General features: G+C 40.9%; 1 protein-coding gene across 3 annotated transcripts in view; it reads right to left on the bottom strand.

The window, feature by feature from the left end:
• PHF2 (PHD finger protein 2) overlaps nt 1-25,116 on the bottom strand; it is a 441,387-nt gene that overhangs the window by 35,529 nt on the left and 380,742 nt on the right. For 2 of the 3 annotated variants that reach the window (XM_073592327.1, XM_073592329.1), the window contains exons 18-19: nt 16,041-16,324; nt 6,430-6,525 (exon numbers count right to left, since the gene is read on the bottom strand). In XM_073592327.1, coding sequence (XP_073448428.1) covers nt 6,430-6,525; nt 16,041-16,324 — 380 coding nt within the window. The remainder of the gene's footprint in view (nt 1-6,429; nt 6,526-16,040; nt 16,325-25,116) is intronic. The other variant, XM_073592328.1, reaches the window with a different exon arrangement.

The following is a 25,116-nucleotide window of genomic DNA, read 5'->3' as shown; positions in this document are numbered from 1 at the left end:
TGAATCTGCTGTAACAATTTAGGAAAAACGCAGCCGTGCAGGGCTCTGCCCACCCAGCTGCATCATTCATTCACAGAGTTCTGTGAATGGGAGAACTACAAGTACCGACAGCCTTTGTGCCTAAACAGTTGTTGTTCCCAATGAAGTACCAGGGCACCGTTGAGTGTTCTAGGTAGTTCATTGATGCTTCCTGTCATTGTATAACTGTCTGCACATATGAGGTATGAGCAGACAGCTTATACTAACAGTTTGAAAAGGCCTGAGATAACAACTGTGATCTGCTAATCAGGGGTGCAATGCTTTGCAGGCTACCAGTAAAAAAAATAAAAATAAAATTCACATTTTTTTACCGGCAAAAATATGTCCATTTATCATCTATCACTAGGAAGTGGCCATTTATTACATTCCAATATAAGAATAAAGGATACATGTGATGTGCACCTATGATAGATCTATAGATGCTCTGAGTAAATCTGGTCTTTTCATGGCTTGTAGCATCTTTCTGAAGGGCTGAAGTAACTTAATAATTTTGCTCTCGATGACACTCTGAAATTACTAAAGTTACCTACAAAAGAATAGTCTGAAGAAATGGGAAATCTTGCATCAAACATTCATTTGTCTCCAAAAGATCACTCATAGGATCTTTGAAAGTCAACCATGGAAAGAAAAAATGATCTTGTACAACTGCAATCTTTCATCTGTTCTGTTCCATAAACAGTCCTCTTGCATCCTAACAAAGTAGAATGCAATACAAATTTTATGTGCCCAACACTATTTTCATACCTAGCATTATGCGGTATATTTTTTGGATACCTTCAGTGGTACAGAAAACCATCACTTTTATTGGATGACGTTTCCTACAAAAGATTGTTCATCCAAGGCACTGGCCACAAGTTTGATACTGTTATATGTCAATTAGTAGCTCAGGTTCTACTAAAAATCCACACCTGCAGAGCCTACCTAATAGAGATAAATTGCTTCCACTGCAAATGTATGCCACTAAGACCTCTGCTTTTATTATGAAGCAAGTTTTAAAGGATAAGTTCACCTTTGGGAACATGTTACACCCATTTTTATGGTGGAACATGAAACATGTTCCCACTGCTGAAGCCGATGTCCTCTCTCCCTGTGACAGCGGTACGGGGAGCAGTTCCCCGTACTAGCTGCTACTTTTTGAAAATAGTTCCGTGAATGAATGAACTACAAGGACCAACATCCTTTGTGGATGTCAGCTTGTAGTTCTCAATGAACTACCACGTGGCTGTTAAGCACTGTGGTAATTCATTGAGTCTTCCTGTCAGTGTAAAACTGCCTGCCTATACAATGTATGGGCAGACAGCTTACACTCACAGTCTGCTGGTGTCCTGCATGGCACCAGCGATCTGCTGATTGGGAGTGCAACGCTTTCCAGGCTCCAAAATATATATAAAAAAATTGTATATGCACATTTACATTACCTGAAAAAAAATGGGCATTTATTTTTATTTTTTTTGTGAAGTTATCCTCTAAACTAGGACTTGTACTTGGAAAAGTGTCTGCTTTTACATTCAATTGTATGAATATATGCTACTTTACATACTTTTTTAATCAAATTTTTCAAATTGCAGTGTTTCAAAATATTTAGCAAAAAACAAAAACAGAGTAAGATACATAATTTGGGGGACACCAGAGCAACATGTGAAAAGGATCATACAAAGACAGCATTAAGTAGCATGTGTATTCCTTCTAACATTTACCGGTTGCAAAAACTTCCCTGTCTGAGCCCTGGAACATACATTGACATATTTTATATAAATAATAATAGAATAAACAAGAGATACCAACTTGCATATTATCGTTTATCGAATATCCATTTCTCACACCTATCGCCTCCACTGAAACAGAGAATCTGCAACATTCATTTTTTACAAATAGAATAGCTACTTAAAAATACCCATAGGGGAATGACTAGGCCCCAGGAAGCTTTCAAATCTTTTCAAGCCACAAGACCCTAACTTTTGCAGTTGGGGTGTAGAAACACATTTTTTGTGCAGTTTAACAAAGCTCTGCAAATAGCATCTATAGTATACTAATCTAGGATGGGTATATCAAAATACCTGGGCGTAGGAGGGTTACACTCAAAACAGATACCAAATATGGTGTTTAATGTAGAAACCACCTCATTCCAGTATCTGAACAACTTTGGACATCTCCATAGGAGAGGAATTAAATCTGCCCATTCATAAATATAATCTATATTTCTTGTTTAGCTCTACAAGTTAATAAAGCAGTAACTTTTTTTTTTATTATTTAACTGTCTTTGTCCCACTGGAGAGACTACCCTTCACATTCTGTCCTTTAGACACACTAGGCAGTGACAGGATATGTCTACAAAGTATGGAATATCTCTAATGCCGCCTACACACGATCGGACTTCTCGTCGGAAAAAGATATGATGGCTTTTCCGACAGGATTCCGCTCAAGTTTGCCTTGCACACACACGGTCACACAAAAGTTCGCTGAACTTACGACCTTCAAGAACGCGGTGACGTACAACACTACGATGAGCCGAGAAAATGAAGTTCAATGCTTTCGAGCATGCATCGAATTGTTTCTGAGCATGCGTAGGAATTTTGCACATCCGAATTGCCACAGACGATCGCATTTTCGGATAGGAACTTTTTCTGACTGAAAAATTGAGAACATGCTCTCAATCTTTTGCTGGCTGGAATTCGGCTGGCAAAAGTCCGATGGAGCATACACAGGGTCGCATTTTCCGACGAAAAACTCTCATCAGTCTTTTGCGGGCCAATATTCCGATTGTGTGTACGCGGCATTAGACAGTTGGCAACAGAAGTGTTCCCATTGTATGTTCTCCTCTTTATTACTATTCTGCTGACAGCTTAAAATTTGTGATTCTCCTCTTACTTTCAGTCCAGATGACAATGTTCACCAGGACAAATAAAAAGAGCAACTCTTCCTAGTGGGAACACACAGCAATAAAAACTTGACAGAGGTTCTAAAGCGTCACCATTCCAACCAAAACTAAAAAGAGATGGTTTTGTCTTTAGATACCCTTTAAGAATTCACCCATTATAGAGGCACCAATCTTATCAAAGTTTTTGGTTCAGTTTCCAAAGGATGCTATCTGTTTGGAATTTACACCACTGTACAAAAGTTTTTGGCAGGTGTGAAAAAAAAAAAAAACTCTGTAAATGAAGAATGCTTTCAGAAATAGAAGTGTTAATAGTTTATTTTTTCAAATAACAAAATGGAAATTAAGGGTCCATGTACACTGGTTTTAAAAAACACTGCTTCTACATTTTTTTCTCCTGCCTGTAGGAGCAGCTCAGTGTTATCCTGTGTCCATGCACATTAGAGCATTTAGAGGCATATTTCAAGAGGAGAGTTTCGAAGCAGAAAAAAAAACTTCACAAATGTGTTTTTGAGAGTTTTCAGGCAGAAAAAGGGGGAAATGTTTTGGAAAAAAAAAGTTTATAAAAACAAAACTCCAAAAACTCTCCTAAACTCTAGTGCAATACAAGCTACTATGAGCATTTTTCTGCCAGAGGTTCTGGCCTAGTGTGCATGGACCCTAAATGGACAGAAGAGAGATACAAATAAAATCAATGTTTGGTATGACCAACCATTGCCTTCAAAACAGCATCAGTTCTTCACTTGCACACAGTTTTTGAAAGAACTCAGCAGGTAGGTTGTTCCAGCCCAGACAGGCTCGATGAAAGTTGAGATCAGGACTCCTTGTTCTTCCTCACGCTGACGATAGTTGTTAATGACATTGGCTGTATGTTTGGGGTCATTGTCCTGCTGCAGAATAAATTTGGGGCCAATCACACGCCTCCCTGATGGTATGGCATGATGGATAAGTACCTGTCTGTGTTTATCAGCATTGAAGACACCATTGATCCTGACCCACTCCAACAACCAACTCCATTTTTAGAAATGCAGTCCCAAATTTGCAAGAACCTCCAACTATTGTCTGCAGACACACATTATTGTACCGCTATCCAGCTCTTTCGCGAACAAACTGCCTCCTGCTACAGCCAAATATTTCACATTTTGACTCCTCATTCCAGAGCACCTGCTGTCATTTTTCTGCACCCTAGTTCCTATGTTTTCATGCATAGTTGAGTTGTTTAGCCTTGTTTTCACATCAGAGGAACAGCTTTTTGGCCGCATTTCTTCCATGAAGACTACTTTTGGCCAAACGTCTCCAGACAATAGATCGGAGTAAGGGAAGGGAAGAAAGCGCCAAACCAGCATAGTGTAGCACAATTTATTAAGTAAAATACCGGGTGAGGGGGAGAGAGAGAAGATAATAGTCTGCAGTGGATTGTAATGAGCTGGGAGAGGTGTGGTAGTCCTTGGTGGAGAAGAGAGCCAACTGTGGTGGGGAGCAAGATGAGCCTGGAGTCCGTGCAGGAAGACCGGCGTGAGGCTGATGAAGGAGGCGTGGTTAAGCTTCCGAAACGTGTCCCGATTGGCTTACACAGCGGTTGGACTAACAGCTCCTCTCACTACTCCAGCAGACATCAGATTTCTGGATATACCATCATGGCCACACAGGGCAGCCTGATGAAGGTCTCCCTGCATGGACTCCAGGCTCATCTTGCTCCCCGCCACAGCCAGCTTTCTTCTCCACCAAGAACTACCACACCGCTCCCAGCTGTCATCCTCTCTCTCCCCCTCATCCGCTTGCGAGTTCTATTTGTTTTATATGGTATTTTACTTAATAAATTGTGCTACACTATGCCAGTTTGGCACTTTCTTCCTTTCCCTTCCTAGTGGATTTGCAGCCCACAAATGAAAGCTTGCCAGCACCACAGTGTCAGCAATTTTCTACTAATTGACATTTTTATTGCTATACCTCCGGGAATAAGTATCTTTCAATATCTCTTTTTTTTTTACCTGGTATATGACATTTTATCACTATAGGATGGGCACAGTGTCAGCGCTGTAGTGTTTTTTGGTTATGTCTCTAATAGATTGGAGTACCTGGATCCCACTGGTTTCCCCCAGTTCTGCGCTGAGGGCACTTGTGGACATCTTCCGATGTCGAAGGGATGTAAGCATGTGTCTTTCATCTGCTGCAATGTCCTTGGCTGACCACTGTGTCCACGGTCCTCAGCGTAGCCCATTTCTTTGTACTTCTTCAAAAAAGCTTGAACAACAGAGCTGAAAACCACAATCTGCTTTGAAATCTTTGCCTGGGAGAGACATTGCTAATATAGTATACCTGCCTTGTGTCTTGTTACTGTGTTCAGTCTTGCCATGGTGTATGGCCTGTGACATGAAACTGTCTTCCATGACCTCACCTTAATAGCAGAGTGTGCCTGTTCCTCACCCAGTTTTAATCCTCCTACACAGCGGTTTCTGTTTTAGATAATGACTGTTTCACCCTATATATAAAATTGATGATCACTGGCGCCTGCTTAGTATCATAGGTTAATCATACTCCTGACTCTAATCCTACAAAATCCCTGACTTTGTGCAAGTGTACAAAGTGTGCAAGTGTAAGAATTGATGCTTGTTTGAAGCCAAAGGGTAGTCACGCTAATTATTGATTTGATTTAGATTTTTCTTCAGTTTTTTGTAAATGATCACAAACAATTAAAAAATATATTTTTGAAAACATTCTGACTTTACAGCATTTCTTCACACCAGCCTAAAACTTTTGCACAGTACTTAAAATAAGAAAAACAGCAGGATAGTAGGGTCCTACTGTATGCACACACATTTAACTGCAGTAAGAATGATAGGTATGAGATTACCTAGGGCTTAAAAAAAAAAAAAAAATCAACTCCATATAAAGTAAGTTTAACTTTTAGCGACAGAGTTCTTTATGGCCCCAATAGCATAAATGTACCAACACTAGTGGAGGTTTCAACTTTGGTGGTTCATATCAAAGTCCTTATTGTTTCTCAGTGCCCAAAAAAAGATCATTACTTACAAGGAGTTCCTATTTGCTGGAACACTGTGCGAGGGATCGGAATTTCAGTGAATTTCCTTATACCATGACCTTGGCCTCATCAGAAATCCCATGAAGTTTTCGGGAAGTAATTTTTTTCAAACATGTTCGCTAATTCTCCAACATCTTTATCCAACCCACAGCTCAGCAGCATTTTTTCAGTTGTGACCAGATTGTTAGTATATGATTAAAAAAAAAATGCAGTCAGCTTTACCAATGACATAATGTGATGGAATGATGACATGAGACCTTCCTATGTCTGGCAAAAAACAGAAAAATATATATAGAAGAATAATGTTGCACTGACATTATTGCTATGACTTGGACCCTTAATAAACTAGCTAGAGTAGTGTGCTTATAGTTTTATTTTTTTTTAAAACTGAAAAAATACTGCTGTATCAGATAGAATAACAGAGGACTTGGGAGTCTGTATTGCAGGAGGATTATAGGAGATGCATGCTCACCTGTGGGGCTATATGGAGCATCATCAGAACATTTTCTCTTCCTTGATCGAGATTTGAACACAGGGTTATCTTCATCTGACTCGAGAGATGGGTAAACTATACAAACAGAGATCAGTGTTATTGGAGTGTACTGCGAAATCTCGACTGCAAATGTGGGCTACGTAAAGAGCAATGTGCAAGGTACAGTAACCCAGAGCAAATAACCGCAATTCAGATTTCATCTGTCTAACAGTAAAATGGTTTCTATAGGTGTTTGGAACATTTGTATTGCATTTTGCAGTGCCCTATATAATAAGCATTGTAATAAGCTGAGCTTTCTCCAATGTTGTCAGTCATAGGTTGGTGATTTTAATTAGGACAGCATTTATTCAGCTTTGGGACTACGCTAAATCTCACTTTTTATGTACGTCATGCTATTTTGCACACCTCACTTGAGACAGCTTACAAGGTCAGAAAACCTAAATTTTAACTCAATTTTTACAAATGAGCTGAAAATATATTATATTGAAAAAAGTATGTTTGGTAGCTTACCACAATTTGGGATATAAAAAGAAGAAGGCCGTCTCAAAAGAATAATTTAAATTTTGGTTGCATGTAGCTTCTTGCAAACACAAGATTTGATATCAAGCATCTCATAATTTAAAAAAATAAATGGGAACTTTTATATATTCACTGTATTTGAAGCTAAATTAGTAGCCCTTTTACAAAGTAAAATAAACGCCAATTCAGATTTGGATGCTGAAATTTTTTAATGCTAGGGGGAGACACTTTTACTACCCACTACAACAGAAACCTTGAGTAGTATCCGTTACAACAGAACAGTGGAAGCTAGAGTTCACTAAAGTACCACTAAAAACGTAAAAAACAAAACAAAACAAAAACTCCTAGCGGGTAATATCTGCAGGTAGCTATGGGTGCCTGCACATACTTGAAGCACACCCAAATGTTGGACCATTCTGAATCAGCAAACTTCCGCCATTTTCTTGTTGTCAATTCCCTCAGACCTCCAACACATTCCTTTTGGCCAATAGGGCAACACATAATAGTGATGGGCCAGTAAAGAAAAAAAAAACATATGGGGCAAGGAGTTTGAAACAACCAGAACAGCCAGGCATTATGGGGTACTAAAGGCAGCAGTAGTTACCTGCGCTCTATACCCATCATCAGTTTTTTTGTTTTGTCACTTTAAATAAAGAGTATGACATGTAAAACACATTGCATTTCAAAAAATAAAATGTAATTCATCCAATTTTAAAGTGTTACAGACAGAAATGTAGATTGTGTAGTGATTTTGATCTGAAGTCTGACACAATGCTGTATTTTATACTGTATTTGCTGTAGAGCTCAGAAAAACAAAAAGCTATCTACAGTCTCCTTCAAATGAGTCTGTTGCCTAAAAATCCACTGTGTTTAGGAAAAATATCTTCCCCCAAGACCTATTCAATTCCACAGGCCTCCAATATGTACAGTATGCACATAAATGTCTGTAAAATAACACAGCTCATCTGAGGTGTGCAGCATAACAGGACATCCGGATATCCGAGTAAGCACAAAAGAGGACACAATGCAATCGTCGTGCAGCTTGCTACAGATGAAGAGAGCGCTAGGCTTAACTATTTTGTGTATTCTCTAAGAAAGCATAATTATGCATTTATGTAATGGAAATGAATGAGGTTGCAACAAAACAAAAACACAGAAGTGCAAAATGGTATTGGTTATCTCATAATGTATGCTTAGGTGTTTTCATGAATAAAACCATATCTTTCATGATACATGGTACCAGTAAAGAAAACCCTTCAAGGACACATCATAAATACAATATGACAAGATGTTGTTTGATCATCTGCCAAGGGATTCCTTCTACCCTAATATTCTGACCTTCAGTTAATGAAAACATTCTTAGAATTAGGCTATAAAGGTTAAAGTTTTTTTTTAGTTTTCTTGTTTTTTTTAAGTAAGCAGAGTAGTAAAAACCCATCATATTGTTTGTGTCCCATTAAAAGAGAAGTTCAGAATTCTAAAAAAACAAAAAACAAACAAACCATACATACTGGCCTAGATGGCTGCAGCACCAATGCCAGCTGCATCAGTCCCCTGCCAGCTCTACACTGAGAACTTAGAGATAAAAGATCATTGATTGCTCAGTTCCAGGTCTTCAGTGAGTGACATTTATTGGCTCTCTGCTCTGCCCCTCCAGGGCTCACTGGAGCTTTGGGCTGTGGAGGTGGACGGGACGGCTGGCTAAGAGGCTGAGTCAGCTGCTGATCTATGCATCTGAGTGGATACTGACTGTAAAGTCTGACAGCTGGCAGCAGACTTTAGCACACTTTCGGCTAAAAACAGGTCAAAGCAGTTCAGAACAAGTGCACTCTTGTGATCCATAGAAGTAGGGCCAAAAGAGCTTTAGCCCTACTTCTCCTTTAAGGAGATTTTCTTTCACTTCTTGTCTCAAGATACAACAGAAAATGAAGAAGAGATATATCTAAAGAAAGGTATCACCATAACAAGCGTCCCTATTGGAAGAAGTCCCCTCTAGCCCAGTTTCAGTAACAACTTTTAGAATTTACCTTACTTTCACTCTTGGTGACAATGGTCACTAGGATAAATCTAGACCTCCCAGCATGGGCTTAGACAGCAATGAAAACTGTCAAGGGTTCTAACCTCTCTAAACTATCCAAAGAGGTGCCTACACTAAGGTTTAACTATTTTCCCCAAGTACCCTAGGAGCCCCTGAACATGCAAAATACTAGCTTCTACTTTAGAAAGTTTGGTGCTCTGGCAAACACCTTTTGTAATGCAAATCTTTCTGCCGGCTAGAGGGGCTCAAAGCCTTGCACACTGGAAAGGGGCGGGGATGTTATGCTTTGGGATTGGACTGGGCTTCCCATGGCACCCACAAAGATAAAGGTGATATATGTGGCCACCTTAAAGCTTGACAGCACCTTAGCACCTAATAAAAACGTTAAAACTCAAGTTATACTTTGCTTAGAAAAATTTCTTCCCTATCTAGAAAGAAGGAAAATACTGAACAATATGTGGAATGTCAGACCACAGTCTTCACATATTACAGGCTACAAAACCAACCTAAGTGCATGTATGAATACCCGAGGTGTCCCTGTGATTTGTAAATCAAGATTGGTGTCTCAGTGGCATTATCTTAAAAGGCCTGTCTAAACCCATATTAGCAATTGCATTAATTTAAAATAAACTTTTTGAAAACACTGTAAAGGTGTGATAGTACCTACATCTTCAGACTGCTTATTGTTGCATGTCTGATGCTGCTATTCACAGACCTAGGCATGAGCACATATCACTCTCCCTGGACTTTATAGACTTTTAGTTATTTTATTAGTGTGTTTTGGTACCCTCTCGTGCGCCATTCTTTTTTGTCTTGATACGCACACATCATGTTTCATCACCTGCATGAACACAAATACCCCCTGTGATACAACGCTGAATGGAAACTCGCTGTGTGTGCACGATGGCCTGGGCTCACCATATTGAGGAATCAGGTTGATTAGCAAAACCCCACATGTGCTGCATCTGTGACGTGTAGAGCTCAGTTCATACCACAGGCACCTGCAGGCATAGGGACTTTGGTGCCAGAATCCCAACCCATTCCCTTGTCAAAAAACTGTAGACAAAAGGGCAGCATGAATCTGAACATGACAATTTAAACTATTTTTCTTTCATGACAGCTTTCCTGGTCACACACTGTGTGCTGTGATTTCTCCTGTGGACCGCTATGTCACTAATGTGTCCATAGTGACATAAGGGTCAGAAGATGGAACCACAGCACGAGGCTGGGGGAGCAGACATCCAACAACCCTGGAAGTGTCAGATGTAAACATTATGCTGGGAATTATCACTCTTCAATAAAGCAATTAGAGAAGTGGGGGCCCTTTAAAAAGAAAAAAAAAATCAATATAAAGTCGTTTTAATGCAGCACTCACAACGTTTACAAAGTCTGATTTGTATTTCTACTTTTTTGTGGTGTTGACTGATTGTATACCATGAAAAAAGTAAACTCTGTATCTGTATAAAATGTTAATGAAAGAGCCCCTGTCTCATGTACACTGCAGAGGTAGTCATTTTATAACATTATAGATTAAAGAGCAGGCAACTGATTCTCTACAAAAATACAGCTGCAGGATGGAAGGTACATCTTTACTGTCTAGGACCCCAGCATGAATGTTATAGACTGGGCTAAGATTTTCAGCTATTGTTATCACAAGTGTAAAAATTCTCCTAATTTTAAAATAAATAACCTGCAATAAAGGCAGAGGAGAAGGAAATGGAGTATCATCTGACTACAACTGGATTCTTCATAGGAATATTCAAAAAAATAAACTGGAGGGTGCTTCTAAGTGTAGCAAGTTAGCGTTTATTATTACAGACAGTAAAAAAATGCACTCATTTGGTAAGATGAAAGAAGGCATATCTAAAAACCAAGGGAAGTTATCTCATGGACCCAGGCTGAACTGCAGCAATCCAGGGAGGTGTAGAGAAAAGCCGCCTGCAGAGCTTCAACACAACCAGAGCCAGTTGGACAGCACAGGAATATTCCAGAATGACTTCAGATGACGGGGGCATGGCTATGTGTTTCAAGATGTTAACACCTCTTTCTTAAGCTCTGACCTCTTTCTGGAATATTCCCACGCTGTCCAACTGACTCTGGTGTTGTTGTAGTAGCTGTCTGGTGTTGTTGAACCCCTTCCTGCAGTTCAGACTATGTCCATGAGATGACTTCCCTTGGTTTTTAGATATGCCTTCTTTCATCTTACTAAACGTGAGTGCATTTTTTTGTGTTTTTAATATTAAACACTAACATGCTATACTTAGAAGTGCCCTCTGGTGTTCACTTTACCCTATACAGACAACCTTCAATCTGCTGAATTGCTGCTTTGGGACCAGGCAAGCTGACATTATATGGACCTATGAAGGGTGTTTAGCTCTTATCACATTTGAGGTTACTGGCAGTGTTTGTGGCATAAACCTATCTGATTTTATTATTTGAAAAAATATCCTAGGATCAACTCTAGTTTCTCTGAAAAGTCAAGCTCAACAGTGCCGTGGGAGAGGATGGATCAAACTCCACCCCCAAAGAGAAATTAGAATTTCTTAGGGTTTTTCTTTAATCCAGAGAGGTATTACATCTTCAGCATCAGATTAACTGCCACACTTGCAAGTTGTTTTTGTGCACTTTCAATTTTTACTTTTACTGCTTGATTTGGTTTTTTATTGCCAAGTTATATTCACAGTGAATATCTGCCAATAACTGTTGTCATCAACTCACTGCTGGCAACTAATGTAACTGGCATCCCTGCCTCTGCTCCGTAGTGTGTAGATTGGCCAATCTTCTCTGCATATGGGGAATGTACTCTTTCAGAAAACATATCATTTGCAGTATATATGCATTATGATCCTAAATATACATATTAAAATAAGTACATCCTATACTGGGTAGGGGTTAAAGGTTCAACTATTTCTTCTAATCAGATACTTTTAAATTACCAAACTGAAATTACTGGAGTGGAAGACAGTATTTCTGTATTATACGGACAGCCAATATCAATAAAGAGCTAGGTATAAGACTAGATTTGCCATAACTGTATAAAGCCATGTGGCGTTCTTTACTGGGATACAAATCCTTTTTCCTACTTTAATCTATCATGATGTATTTATTAAAATAGCAGGCGCTACATTTGCATCGAGCACTTCTAAAATGCTCTTATTATGATCATAACTGTAGACAGCAAATCAAATTACTGAACCGGTTTGCGAAAACATTTAGAATGTAATGTCTCTATTTCATGCATTACTTTCCCTGAATGCGCCAAGTAATTAGATTTACAAAATATTGCTGTACCGGTTTTGCAAATCTCTGTCACCACACACAAACACAACACTTACAAATCTTCAAATTAACTCTTATTTTCACCAAAAAAAAAAAAGAGAGAGCAATATTTTTTAAATGTGCCCCAGCTATTATACATCACTGAAGATGAGAAGTATTTAAAGCAGACCTGTAGTGATTGCTAGATTAGCAAACTGCCACTTGAATGGAAGAACAGACACCCCAAGTTACCTGCAGGCAGTTTGAAGCAGAACTGCATGCAGATATAAAGGGGTAACATAGAGCAGGTCTGTATTCATCAAGTTACTAAATGTATTCTTTTGAATGTAACCAGCATAAGTAACAGAATTTGACATGGCAACAGCATTGTGTAGCCCCCTGCAGGTAAGTTGCATGCAAGTGTGTTAACAGAGAAAATGCTGATAGGAAGAAAGAGCAGGGAGATGACCTCATCAGTCTGCTGTTCCTCCTTCAACATCCAGTTAGCAGCCTAAGAGAAAGAGAGATAACACTGTATTCCTTTTACAGTCTAAAATGTGAATTGAAAAAATGCTGTCATATGCATGGCTTGGCTGTGAAAGAGTTATGTTTAAATCCCAGATCTGGATGAGCAGGAATTAAAAATCCTTTACCAAGTAAAGCTTTCTTATATGTATTTCTTATTTGTAATTAGGTGTTTGGAGTTCAGCTTTAACTTTTCTTCATGGTGCCTTAGGAGCGGTGAGATTCTGGGGAGCCCTTTTGCATTACTACCAATTTCTGATAGGATGCTGGAGCCTTGGACTCCCTTTTCTATGACTAAACTTCAATTTTGGCCCATCTTTGGGAGAGTTAGCCTCAGTTAACAACAGTTGAACAAGACATTAAGCCAAAGCGTCACGTACTAGCTTGAGTTGGTATCTGCATAACAGAGCTCCCTAGGTTAAGAGGCTATTAGAACACTCAAAAATATAACTTAAGCTATACTTAAAGCGGAACTAAACCAGCCTATCCTTTTCGGCCAAGGAAGCTCCCATCTTAGCCTCTGTTTAATTTGCAGCTGCCATGATGCTGCACATGCGATCAGTTATGACTCCAGCCATTTGATGATTTGACAATTTGGTTAAAAGCACAAGCAACTCCACGGTGTTTTAAAGATCTCCCTCCCTCTCTTAAAAGACATCTGCTTATTGGGCCTACCGACCCTGTGTTTTTTCGGCTTATTTCTTCAGGTAAATGGTGCTCTCTGGAGTCCCCACTGTTCCCCATTTTGGGTAACCCACGTTTTATCCCGGGCCTCCGAGAGGGTGCCTTGAGCTCATTGAAGGAGTCAAGGCATTATCATGCTTCGCACTTTGCTACATGGTGCCTGGCCTTTATTACAGGCTCTGACTAACCAGAACGGCCCTTTTCACCTAGATTTCTGGAAAGCATCGCAAATACACCATTCTCTACAGTCTATACTTGCCCCGAGTCATTTTTGGTGCACACTAACTACGCTTGAAGAGTACTGCCTGGCAAGTGGCCTGCTTCCCCATGTGCTTTCGGTAATATCTGACCTTCTGGTCACACCACCCGAGGACTTCCTACTGCCCTTTAACTAGATTCACCTTGAAATTCTCATCTGCACGAAAGTGCTGGAAAACAATTTTAAGATCCTTACTCGCTGATACTGCACCCCATGTCTTTTTCATAAGTATTTCCCAGAAACCTCTGCTCTGTGCTGGCGGTGTCATGTCAGGAGGAATGTGGGACGTTGCGGCATATCTTCTGGTCTTGCACTAAGTTGGAGGGTTTCTGGAAAGAAGTCCGCAAGATCATCCAAAAATTTACCGACTACAAGGTCCCTGAGGATCTAGCTTATTTTTTGTTGCATGCTTCCGTAATACCCGCCAAAGTATACAAGAAATCTATTCTTCGCCATCTGTTAAAACACAGCCAAAGCCTGCATTCCCCTCACTTGGAAGCAGATCTGCCTCCGTTCATCGGTCTGTGGCTGAGTAAGGTGGAGAAGTTAAATCGGATGGAGGACCTGGTTTTGACTGCCCAGCAGAAACGAGAGACCTACACAGATACCTGGACATTGTAGAACATGTTTATCTATTCTGAGGAAGGGAAGGCTCTCATAAAGGTAAATCCTAATAAGTGATGGTGACTTACATCTCGTAGCATACTAACCGACTTGCAATCCACTGCCCCCCCTCCCCCACCCTTTTTACTCTGCCTCCCCCCTCCCACCTTTCTTTTTTTTTTCTTCTTAGTCTTCCTTCTCCCCCTTGTTTTCTTTCTTTCTTCTTTCTACTTCTTTGCCATCTGTTTTTCTACTTGCCTGTAAAAAATTGGGCAGCTATCTACTATGTTTTGGGTTTATACGGAGGTTACCCCATTTCGGGATTATTTTCTAGAATTGCATCCTAACATGCCAGGCTACTACCTTTAGGAGATGATTTCTCTTGATTTCCTTGTTGACTCCGGTTTTTATTGTGGATGATATTTGTTATGATCCCCTGCAATTTACCAGCCAGCATTGGCCCTCTTTTTTACTCCCCTGGCATTAATCTGTTGTATTTGTACTTTGCTGCTAATAGATCATTTGTATGCTTCCTATTATGTATATATTTGTTTATTTGGAAGCTGCCCTTCTCTCTTAAATAAAAAAATTAAAAGGAAAAAAAAAAGCACAGGCAAATGTAGAAGTTAGCATTCCCGACATGCCAGGAATACAACTGTTTTTTGAAACTGTTAAATTGTTGGGATTAGTCCCGCTTTCAGTGACTCCTGTTGCATTTAATTAAAGGTTTACCAACTTTATAATCATCTCAAGTACAGATAAATAGGACAAAAAGAAAGGGTGCATAGTCAGACACCCACACCAATCAGAATTTAGTGATCAGTAACAAAGTTTGAAAAGATAAAAAGTTGGTTTCCTATCAGTTGTTACGATATACTTTACCATATTCTCTACACTAAAGATCAATAAAATGACACATGCAGTAACCCAGTACAAGAACGTCAAATAGATCTCCTGGCACAAGTGCCAAAATGTTCGATCATCATAGTTTACCATGATGACATCATTAAAACAAATAAGAGCTATAACAAATGGATTGGGGACTTTTACAAAACTAGAATAGGTGGGCAAATAAATCTTGTTGTATTTTGCATATCAGGCATGTATGGCTCTTGTCAAAATGCATGTTTGCTGGCCCTTCAAGTGTCAACAGAGGGCACTGTCTTATTTTATAGTGGTATTATGAAGCGCAGTCGTATTCTTACAAGGCTTCATTTACACTTTGAGATTTATAATCGTGGTCAGTAATGCCACGATTCTGCCCGCGATTTCAAATTTGGCCATCGCTGAGCAACATGCATTTGGGTGCCATAACCTAAACACAATGTGATTCTGCCACGACTGTCACATGGCAAATCATGCCTTACAAAATCACTTAACGCATATCGTCCAAAAAAGAGCAGGAGTTCCTTTTAAGGTGACAAAGGCGAGTTGGGCAGACCACTCAAGTGAATGGGCTGGCCCAATGCTATGTGTAAAAACGCATGCAAATCACTTCCAGTGCACTTCATAGTATTGAATTGTGTACGCATATACAGTAATAGCATCAGTGTTTCAGACTAACCCTCTCAAACATCCTTCAGCCTTTTGGACTTGTCATAGTGAGCCCTCTGCTATGCCATACCTAGACACAACACTTCAGAAGTACTTTAAATGTTTAGTTATGCTCCACTATAATCGAACACATTTAACATTGGTCCTTACCATAGTCAGAGTCTTTAAAACATGCTCCCAGGTTATCTTGCTCCTCCTCATAGTCATCCATGGTGATACTATTCTTTGTTACTTTCTTGCTGGGCCTTTTGCTTGCACATTTGTTGTTGCTGTTGTTGTTGCTGCTTGATTTCTTTGAGTTCTGAGCTGATATGGAATTGTTTTTTGCTTGGTTTGTGCTCCACGATGTTTGTAGACAGGAGTCTGAAGGCAAGTTCGCCATTGACAACATGCCCTGTATTGCTTCTTGTGTGCTTGGAGATGCAGGTGGCTGACTGTGGAACAACATACCAAGCATTAAAACTGGCAACATTATACTTTGTAGAACCAATAACATGATCCTATACAAAATGCTTGCCATTTGACGTAAAAGAACAAAAAAAAAATTTGGCTTGATGCAACTCTTACCCTTTAGCCTAGGTTCACACTGTACCGATGTGGCAACCAGCGCGATTCCAGCACCGGTTCCTGCATCGCATCTCTCCCGCAGGCAATTCACACTGCCCTTTGCGAACCAATGCAGGTGGCGTCAATACAATGTTAATGACACCCCCAGAACGGTTCACAGATCGCAGTGCGAACTGTGGATTCAGACAGGAATTGGATCGCATGGGTGAGAACACCCATACGATCCGATTCCAGTGCGGGGAAAAAAAAAAGGTCCCTGCACCTTTTTTGTGCAAATCCAATGTGAGTTCAGCCATACAATTGTATGGGTGAACTCGCATTGCACAGACATCGCATGCGATCGGCATCGCAGTGCGGGTGCGAATCACATGCAATGTCTGTGTTCGCTATAGTGTGAACCCAGGCTTAGACTCCAAAATCTCTTGAATGACCTTGGTACCCAGGTTCTCAGTTTTTTTTCCCCCTATGCCACATACAGTATGTTACTGATGCAATAAAATGCCTTGTAAGAAATTGGTAACACTGATAACACAGTGATGAGTATAGAAGCAAATACTAATGATTGCATTGCTCTAACCTCTAACACTAAAAACACTGCACAATTGGTGATAGGCAGAAGTTAAATGTGCTTAATGTCTTCACATTGCCTGAAGTTTAATTAAAGCAACATCAAGACAGAATGTTTCAGAGGATCCCTGCATGCATTAGAAAGAGCAGTTAATTCAGAGAGGATAGAAGATGGCGATGAGGAAGGCGAAGTACTTAATTGGGCTGCGTTAGACCAGCTAAGTACTGAATTGCAAATTGGAATTCTGGTTTAAAGCATGAACTAGTTCTAATAAAATTATTTGTATTTATCTTTTCAAATAAATATTTAAAACTGGTAAGCTGAAGAAAAAATATTAGTTTCCCTTTAATAGCATATTTTAAGGGCAATGGAATAAATGACTACAAGGCCTAAAAAAATGCTTCAGTGGTCTCTCTGCAGAGGACCAAAACACCCTCTGCTCAGTCAGAGCTTTCCCCCGGCGGTCAACAGAAGTTTTGCTAATCACAGAGCTATATGTATTACTACTGCTTCCATACAGGGAGCAAAGACTGTTCTAGGCAGCATGCTGGCAGGGGATAGGCTTGTTTCTTACTCAAGCCGTGGCTGCTATTTATAGGAAGTGAACTGAAATGCCCTGTACACACAATCGGACATTGATCGGACATTCCGACAACAAAATCCATGGATTTATTCCGACGGATGTTGGCTCAAACTTGTCTTGCATACACACAGTCACACAAAGTTGTCAGAAAATCCGATCGTTCTAAACGCGGTGATGTAAAACACGTACATCAGGACTATAAACGGGGCAGTAGCCAATAGCTTTCATCTCTTAATTTATTCTGAGCATGCGTGGCAGTTTGAGCGTCGGATTTGTGTACACATGATCAGAATTTCCGACAACGGATTTTGTTGTTGGAAAATTTTATAGCAAGCTCTCAAACTTTGTGTGTCGGAAATTCCGATGGAAAATGTGTGATGGAGCCTACACACGGTCGTAATTTCTGACAACAAGGTCCTATCACACATTTTCTGTCGGAAAATCCGACCCCTGTGTACAGGGCATTAGACTTTGAACAAGTTGATACACCTGGAATATATTTTGGAGTATTTAGCTGATTTAAACTAAAGGTTCCATTTGGAATTAAACTTTTGAAATTCAAAAACTTCTAAGATAGAACAAGTCCAGAGACGGGTAACACAAATGGTGAAAAGTCTGAGGGATAAAACATATCAAGAGAGACTTCAAGAACTTAATATTTACAGTCTGGAGGAAAGAAGGGAAAGGGGAGAAATGATTTAAACCTTTAAATACATCAAGGGGGTGAATAAGGTTCAAGAGGGTAGTATTTTCAATATGAAACCAAGATCAAGAGCACAGGGACATGACCTCAAACTAAATGGAGAAAAGTTCAAAACTAATCAGACAGCATTATTTTACTGAAAGGGTAGTTGATAATTGGAATAAACTTCCATCAGAGGTAGTGAGTCAGTCAATAGTAAATGCTTCAAACATGCTTGGGACAAACATAGATCTATACTCTACGCTAAAAAAACAAAACAAAACGTGTATAAAGTAAAAATAAAAAACATGGGCAGACTTCATGGACCACTTGGTCTTTTTTTCTGCAGTGACTTTTCTATATTTCTGAATTAGTGACCCCAAATAAATGTGTACTATGTTCCTGATCAGCATGCTTGCTATGTGCCTCATAAAGTTTGGAAGCTAGGGAATCGGTATGACAGCCAAGCAACTAGAATTTTTTTAAAAGGCCAGCAACAGCTGTCTATATATTTCCCCCTCAAGTCTCATGCAAACTTATCAGGGGTGAAATATGTGGACCAAGTATGAGACATTTGCTGCACAACCATTGTTCTAATGGGTCTACTAGGTGGCTGGGAAATGCTGCTCTTGTCCTACAGTCTGTTGTGGGTTATTCAGTTCACCTATCAGAATGTGAGTGGCTATACGGTTGTCAAGAACCTCTGATAATAGCAACATTGCAACATCATGATTGAAAGATTCCATACGTTGGAAAGCCCCAGAGAGAAAGCTTATTGCCCAGTTGCAAAGAGGTACTGGTAAGTCTCATCTGCAGACTCTCTGACAGTATATATCTCTTGTTGTAAAATGATGAGTATGTTCATGCACGCAGGATGAAATGTTGGAACAGTGGAGGTAAGCTGCTTCCCACACACCACTTCAAAATAAAGGTATGCTAGATCTAATTAATACCTGCTTTGATTGTGATAATCCTGAAAACTAATTGCATGGCTTTAGTCCACACTTAAGAGAGATTTACAACCAAATTACCTGATAATCAACTTTTAAGTACCGTACAAATTAATTTTCAGAAGTGATATATCCAAGCAGATGCTATTCGATTTTGTGGCTTATCTAGGAGCTCCTAACTAAATACATTCTGCACTGAATTAAAGGGATATTCCCTCCACAGCAATTATGTGGAAAACCCTGCTGCTTATTGACGGACGACAACTAGCAGAGGATATCTCTCTCAACTCCACCTCCATCCCAAGCAGCTCCAAGGCTGCTGGAACTTTTGTTTTTGTGACTCATATCAAGGTTTGGGATCTCCCTAAATATGATGGGTCAAAAATATTTTAGTGGTAACAAGATGAAAAGAAAATCTAGCTCTTCTACATCCTTTGTGCTTTTTGTGAAAAGGGGATCTGAGAGAAGCAAACTTTGCTAATCTTAATCATCCAGCAAGTGGACAATTAGGGCTACAGATGGAAAGCTGCTTTAAATGTTTCATGCAAGGAAGGGGTCTGAGTGGCTCATCTAACAGAACCTGTGCACAGGGGCTGTGGTAAGCTCTTCTTTGCCCACTTTTTGGGTCATAGCTCTCTAGCAAACCATAGATATCAGCTGTGAAAAAAATTCATGCACCCCCTAATTTAAATATGACCCACCCCGTCCTGTCAAGGCCACAACCCTTGCTGTTTAAGACCCGCCCTGAAATTTTCGAGTGGGGAAACTAGTTCTGAGGGCCTGGGGGGGGGAGCAATGGATTCCCTTAATTTGCATAGATGTCCTCTCACTTCCTGTTTGGCTATGGGGCAGGAAGTGAAGGGAAATCTCTGCAATGGGACAGCGATGGTAAAAAATAAACTGACAGGGGCTATAACCCTCCCTTATTCTATCCAAAATGAAAAAAACACACATTTCTAATTTTATGGAGAGGACTAAGAACATATAACCATGCCAATGGTGCAGCAGAAAACATAGTACAGTGAGTAAGGTTTGTGGTCCAGGTAGGTGATAGGACAGCCCAAATTAGAAATGGCACCCCCCCCCACAGTTGCGGAATAACGGCCGCCCGCATACCGGAAGCAGTGCGCCCACTTTATGGGGGTGCTAGACTAATTTGCCTGTCAGCCCAGTCCACCCCATAAGACTGGTGCTACACTAATGCCCTGTACACATGGGCGGACTTTTCGGCAACAAAGGTCCGACAGTCTTTCCAACGGACTTGCCTACACACGATCACACCAAAGTCTGACGGATTCGTACGTCCGGACTAAAATAAGGAAGTTCATAGCCAGTAGCCAATAGCTGCCCTAGCATTGATTTTCGTCCGTCGGACTAGCATACAGACGAACTTTTCAACAGGAACTGGGTCCAGCGGAGTTCCGACATAAAGATTTGAAACATGTTCCAAATCTAAAGTCCGTCAGATTTTCGACAGAAACAGTCCGCTGAAGGTCCGATGAAGCCCACACACAGTCGGACTGTCGTCTGGTTTTGGTCCAGTCGAAAAGTCCGCTTGTGTGTACAGGGCATTACAGTGTAGCGCAAGCCAGCGGGGACTCTTTTCATGCTGCTCCCCTGCAAAGTGCTGCCCTAGGCCTGGACCTTGTCGGCCTAGGCCAAGATAGAGCGTTGAGTACAATGATACTGCCTCTCCTTTTCGGATTGGCTGGAATACTTTTTTCTATTGGCTGATCTCAAATTAAAATTTGATGGGCGCTCTAGCTGTGCCATACTATTTGTCCAATTATCTGAAGATAGGAGCCTAAAAGTCTATGAATACTCAGCCTGTGTCCTGTACAGTATGATTAAGATAATGAATTTTATTTGTCTGTATTGCTGTTTGAGAGTCCATCTCATTTCCTAATACAAAGTCTGCAGAAATTAGGGGTATCTGCAAGCATCTTGTGGTATCTATTATTAGCAAGACATATACTTTTGCAAGTCTAAAGATGTTGACAAAACTTTCTTTTTCCAGTTTTTGATACAGTGGCAAACTTAAAAACTCTGTTTGATTTTTTTATTGCTGTGTGCCTGTCGGGAGGGATTCACCCAGGATGCACTTAACGGGAAAGAAAGTTCTATATTTAAATGTTACAGTTGATGGATAATCCCTAGGTAAGGAGAAATCCTAGTGTTTTAGTGACAACTTGGTGGAAATTTCCAATCACTCTGGAGAAATGTTCACTCACTTCCTGTTGTGTCTCTGGAACAAGAAATGAAGATAAAGCTTCAAGAAAGACAGAAATTGACAACAGTTTAAACCGTTTTCTACTCTATATAAAACCGGGGGCTTATTCCCACCAGCTAAATGGACAGTAACCCACATGCATTGGTGTGCATGAGCCCTTTTGGTTTCTCAGTAAAAACACACCATAGACTGCAGTACACAAATGTGAACCAGTCACAAAGCAAAGATTATTATTATTATTATACAGGATTTATATACCGCAACAGTTTACGCAGCACTTTACAACATTAGGGCAGACAGTACAAGTACAATACAATTCAATACAGGAGGAATCAGAGGGCCCTGCTCGTTAGAGCTTACAATCTAGGAGGGAGGGTTAAGTTATACAAAAGGGTAATAGCTGTGGGGGATGAGCTAATGGAGAAAATAGTGCAGTTGTTAGATGGAGGCAGGATAGGCTTCTCTGAAGAGGAAAGTTTTCAGGGATCGCCTAAAAGTGGATACATTTGGAGACAGTCCGACAGATTGGGATAGGGAATTCCAGAGGATAGGCGAGGCTCGGGAGAAGTCCTGGAGGAGGATATGGGAGGAGGTGATGAGGGAGCTAGAGGGCAGGAGGTCTTGGGAGGAACGGAGATGGCGATTAGGTTGGTATTTTGAGACTAGGTTAGTGATGTAGCTGGGGGCAGAGTTGTGGATGGCTTTGTAACTTATTGTTAGTATTTTGAATTTAATTCCTTGGGTGAGTGGTAGCCAATGGAGGGATTGGCAGAGAGGGGTAGCAGACACTGAGCGGTTTGTAAGGTGGATGAGTCTGGCAGCAGCATTCATGATGGACTGAAGGGGGGATAGTCTATTTAAAGGTAAGCCAATGAGGAGGGAGTTGCAGTAGTCAAGGCGAGAGATAACCAGGGAGTGAATCAGGAGCTTTGTGGTTTCACTGGTTAGAAAGGGACGTAGTTTAGAGATGTTGCGGAGGTTGAGGCGGCAAGCTTTGGAAAGTGATTGGATGTGGGGCCGAAAGGAGAGTTCAGAATCCAGTATAACACCTAGCACCCTGACATGTGGGGAAGGGTGGATGGTTTTGCTAGAGAAGTCAGGGGAAGAGGCACATGGGGGAGGAAATATTATAAGCTCGGTTTTGGACAAGTTGAGTTTGAGGAAGTGGTGTGACATCCATACAGATATGTCGGTTAGTAAGTTAGTGATGCGTGAGGAGACTGATGGAGTGAGTTGAGGGGTAGAGAGATAGATTTGTGTGTCATCAGCATAGAAATGATATTGAAAGCCGTGAGAGGCTATCAACTGACCCAGGGAAGAGGTGTAGATTGAAAATAAAAGAGGTCCAAGAACAGAACCTTGGGGGACCCCGACAGAGAAGGGAAGAGGAGTGGAGGAAGTAGAATTGTAAGTGACACTGAAGGTGCGTTGGGATAGGTAGGATGAGAGCCACTGAAGAGCGCAGTCACGGAGACCGAGGGAGTAAAGTTTTTTGAGGAGGAGGGGGTGGTCAACCGTGTCAAAGGCAGCTGAAAGATCCAGAAGTAGGAGTACAGAATAGTGTCCGTTGGTTTTTGCAGTTAGTAGGTCATTTGTGAGTTTTAAAAGAGCAGTTTCTGTGGAGTGTTGAGGGCGAAATCCAGATTGAAGGGGATCAAGAAGGTTGTTTTTAATGAGGTGGTCACTCAGTTGATTGTAAACCAGGCGTTCAAGGAGTTTAGAGGAAAAGGGGAGCAAGGAGATAGAGCATAGGTTGTTAAGATTGGTAGGGTCCAAGGACGGCTTTTTGAGTATGGGGGTGACCAGTGCATGTTTTAGAGCGTCAGGGAAGATGCCAGAGGTGAGGGAGAGATTGAAGATGTGGGTTAGAGAGTGTAGGATGGGGTCAGAGGGTGACCGTAGCATTTGAGAGGGAATAGGGTCCAGGGGACAGGTGGTTAGGTGGGCGATAGAAAAGAGTTTAGCAACTTTGTCTGTAGTAGCAGATTTGAATAGGAGGAGTGTCAGTTGTACACAGATTTGGATAACTATTAAAATACTTTTTCATGCAGCAAATTTCATGTGTATTATTGCATGAAAATATATAAATGTTAACAGTCCTAAAACTTAAAGCAGAGTTCCACCCAAAAGTGGAACTTCTGCTTTAATGACTCCTCACCACCTTACATGCCACATTTTGCATGTAATTCTTTTGGGGGTTGGGGGGACCTCAACCCGATAGAACACCCTTGGGGTGAATTAGAGCAGTGACTGCGAGCCAGGTCTTCCCATCCAACATCAGTGCCTGACCTCACAAATGCTCTTCTGGAAGAATGGGCAAACATTCCTATAGACACACTCCTAAACCTTGTGGACAGCTTTCCCACAAGAGTTGAAGCTGTTATAGCTGCAGAGGGTGGCCCAATTTAACATTGAACCCTAAGGACTAAGACTGAGATGCCATTAAAGTTCATGTGCGTGTAAAGGCAGGTGTCCCAATACTTTTGATTATATCTATATCTATATATATATATATATCTATATAGATATATATATATACCGTATTTATCGGCATATAACACGCACCCCAAGTTTAGGAGGGAGTTTTAAGGAAAAAAACTTTTTAAGGAAAAAAACTTACATTTAAATGCCCATCAATGCAGCCTTATCAGTGTCCATCTACAGCCTTGTCAGTGTCCATCTGCATGCTTGTCCAGTGTCATTTGCAGCCTTGTCAGTGACATTTGCAGCCTTATGAGTGTCCACCTGCAGCCTTGCAGCCTTGTCAGTGTCCATTTGCAGCCTTGCCAGTGTCACTGTAGTTTAAAAATGGTGCCGCCGGCGCTGAGATACACAGAGTCGGCTCTTCTCGGCTCCTCTCATAGTCCCGCCCAGACTGGGCGTGACTGTGAGCGGAGCCGAGCGCCGCCCATATACATACATAGCTGAGTGTACTCGGCTAGGTTCGGCCAGCTCCGCCCACAGTCACGCCCAGTCCCTGTTTTATGTCCATCATAGGGCGGGACTGGGTGTGACTGTGAGCGGAGCTAGCCGAACCTAGCCGAGTACACTCGGCTATCTATGTATATTGGCGGCTGGCTTGCTCCGCTCACAAACAGCGGGGGGGGGGGGGGGGGGATCGGCGGGGATCGCCGTATAACACGCACCCACAATTTTCCCCTGATTTTAAGGGGAAAAAAGTGAGTGTTATACGCCGATAAATACCGTATATAAAATTTCCTGTAGTCCTGTACAATGCTTATCTTTACTGTTTTGTCTTTTTCAATGCTATCATTTTATTTTTACCATGTTGGGCAATTTTGACGTCTTAATAAGGCTTAAAGTGGAACTTCAGTCATTTTTTCATCTTTCCATCTATTAAATCTTCTGCCCTTGTTTTAATGTTGGATAGTAAAAAAAAAATTCTGCCAGTAAATACCTAATACAGCCCACTTCCTATTTCTTGTCTGGAAAAAAGGCGTTTGATATCATGCACAGCTCTCTCTCACTTTCCTGAGAGTTTGCCAGGAAGGGAGGGGGGATGAGTCACAAAAGAGCCAATGAGAGCTGCAGAGCTGGAGGTGTGCCTCTGTATGTCTGTGTAAATCCAGGAAGTGAACAGGAAGCAGCTTCAGCTGCCCACAGTTATAATGGATGCAGCCAGACT

Source organism: Aquarana catesbeiana, linkage group LG07 (genome assembly GCF_042186555.1).
Source record: "Aquarana catesbeiana isolate 2022-GZ linkage group LG07, ASM4218655v1, whole genome shotgun sequence".
NCBI classification, from domain to species: domain Eukaryota; kingdom Metazoa; phylum Chordata; class Amphibia; order Anura; family Ranidae; genus Aquarana; species Aquarana catesbeiana.
This window is presented reverse-complemented; position numbering and strand designations above follow the sequence as displayed.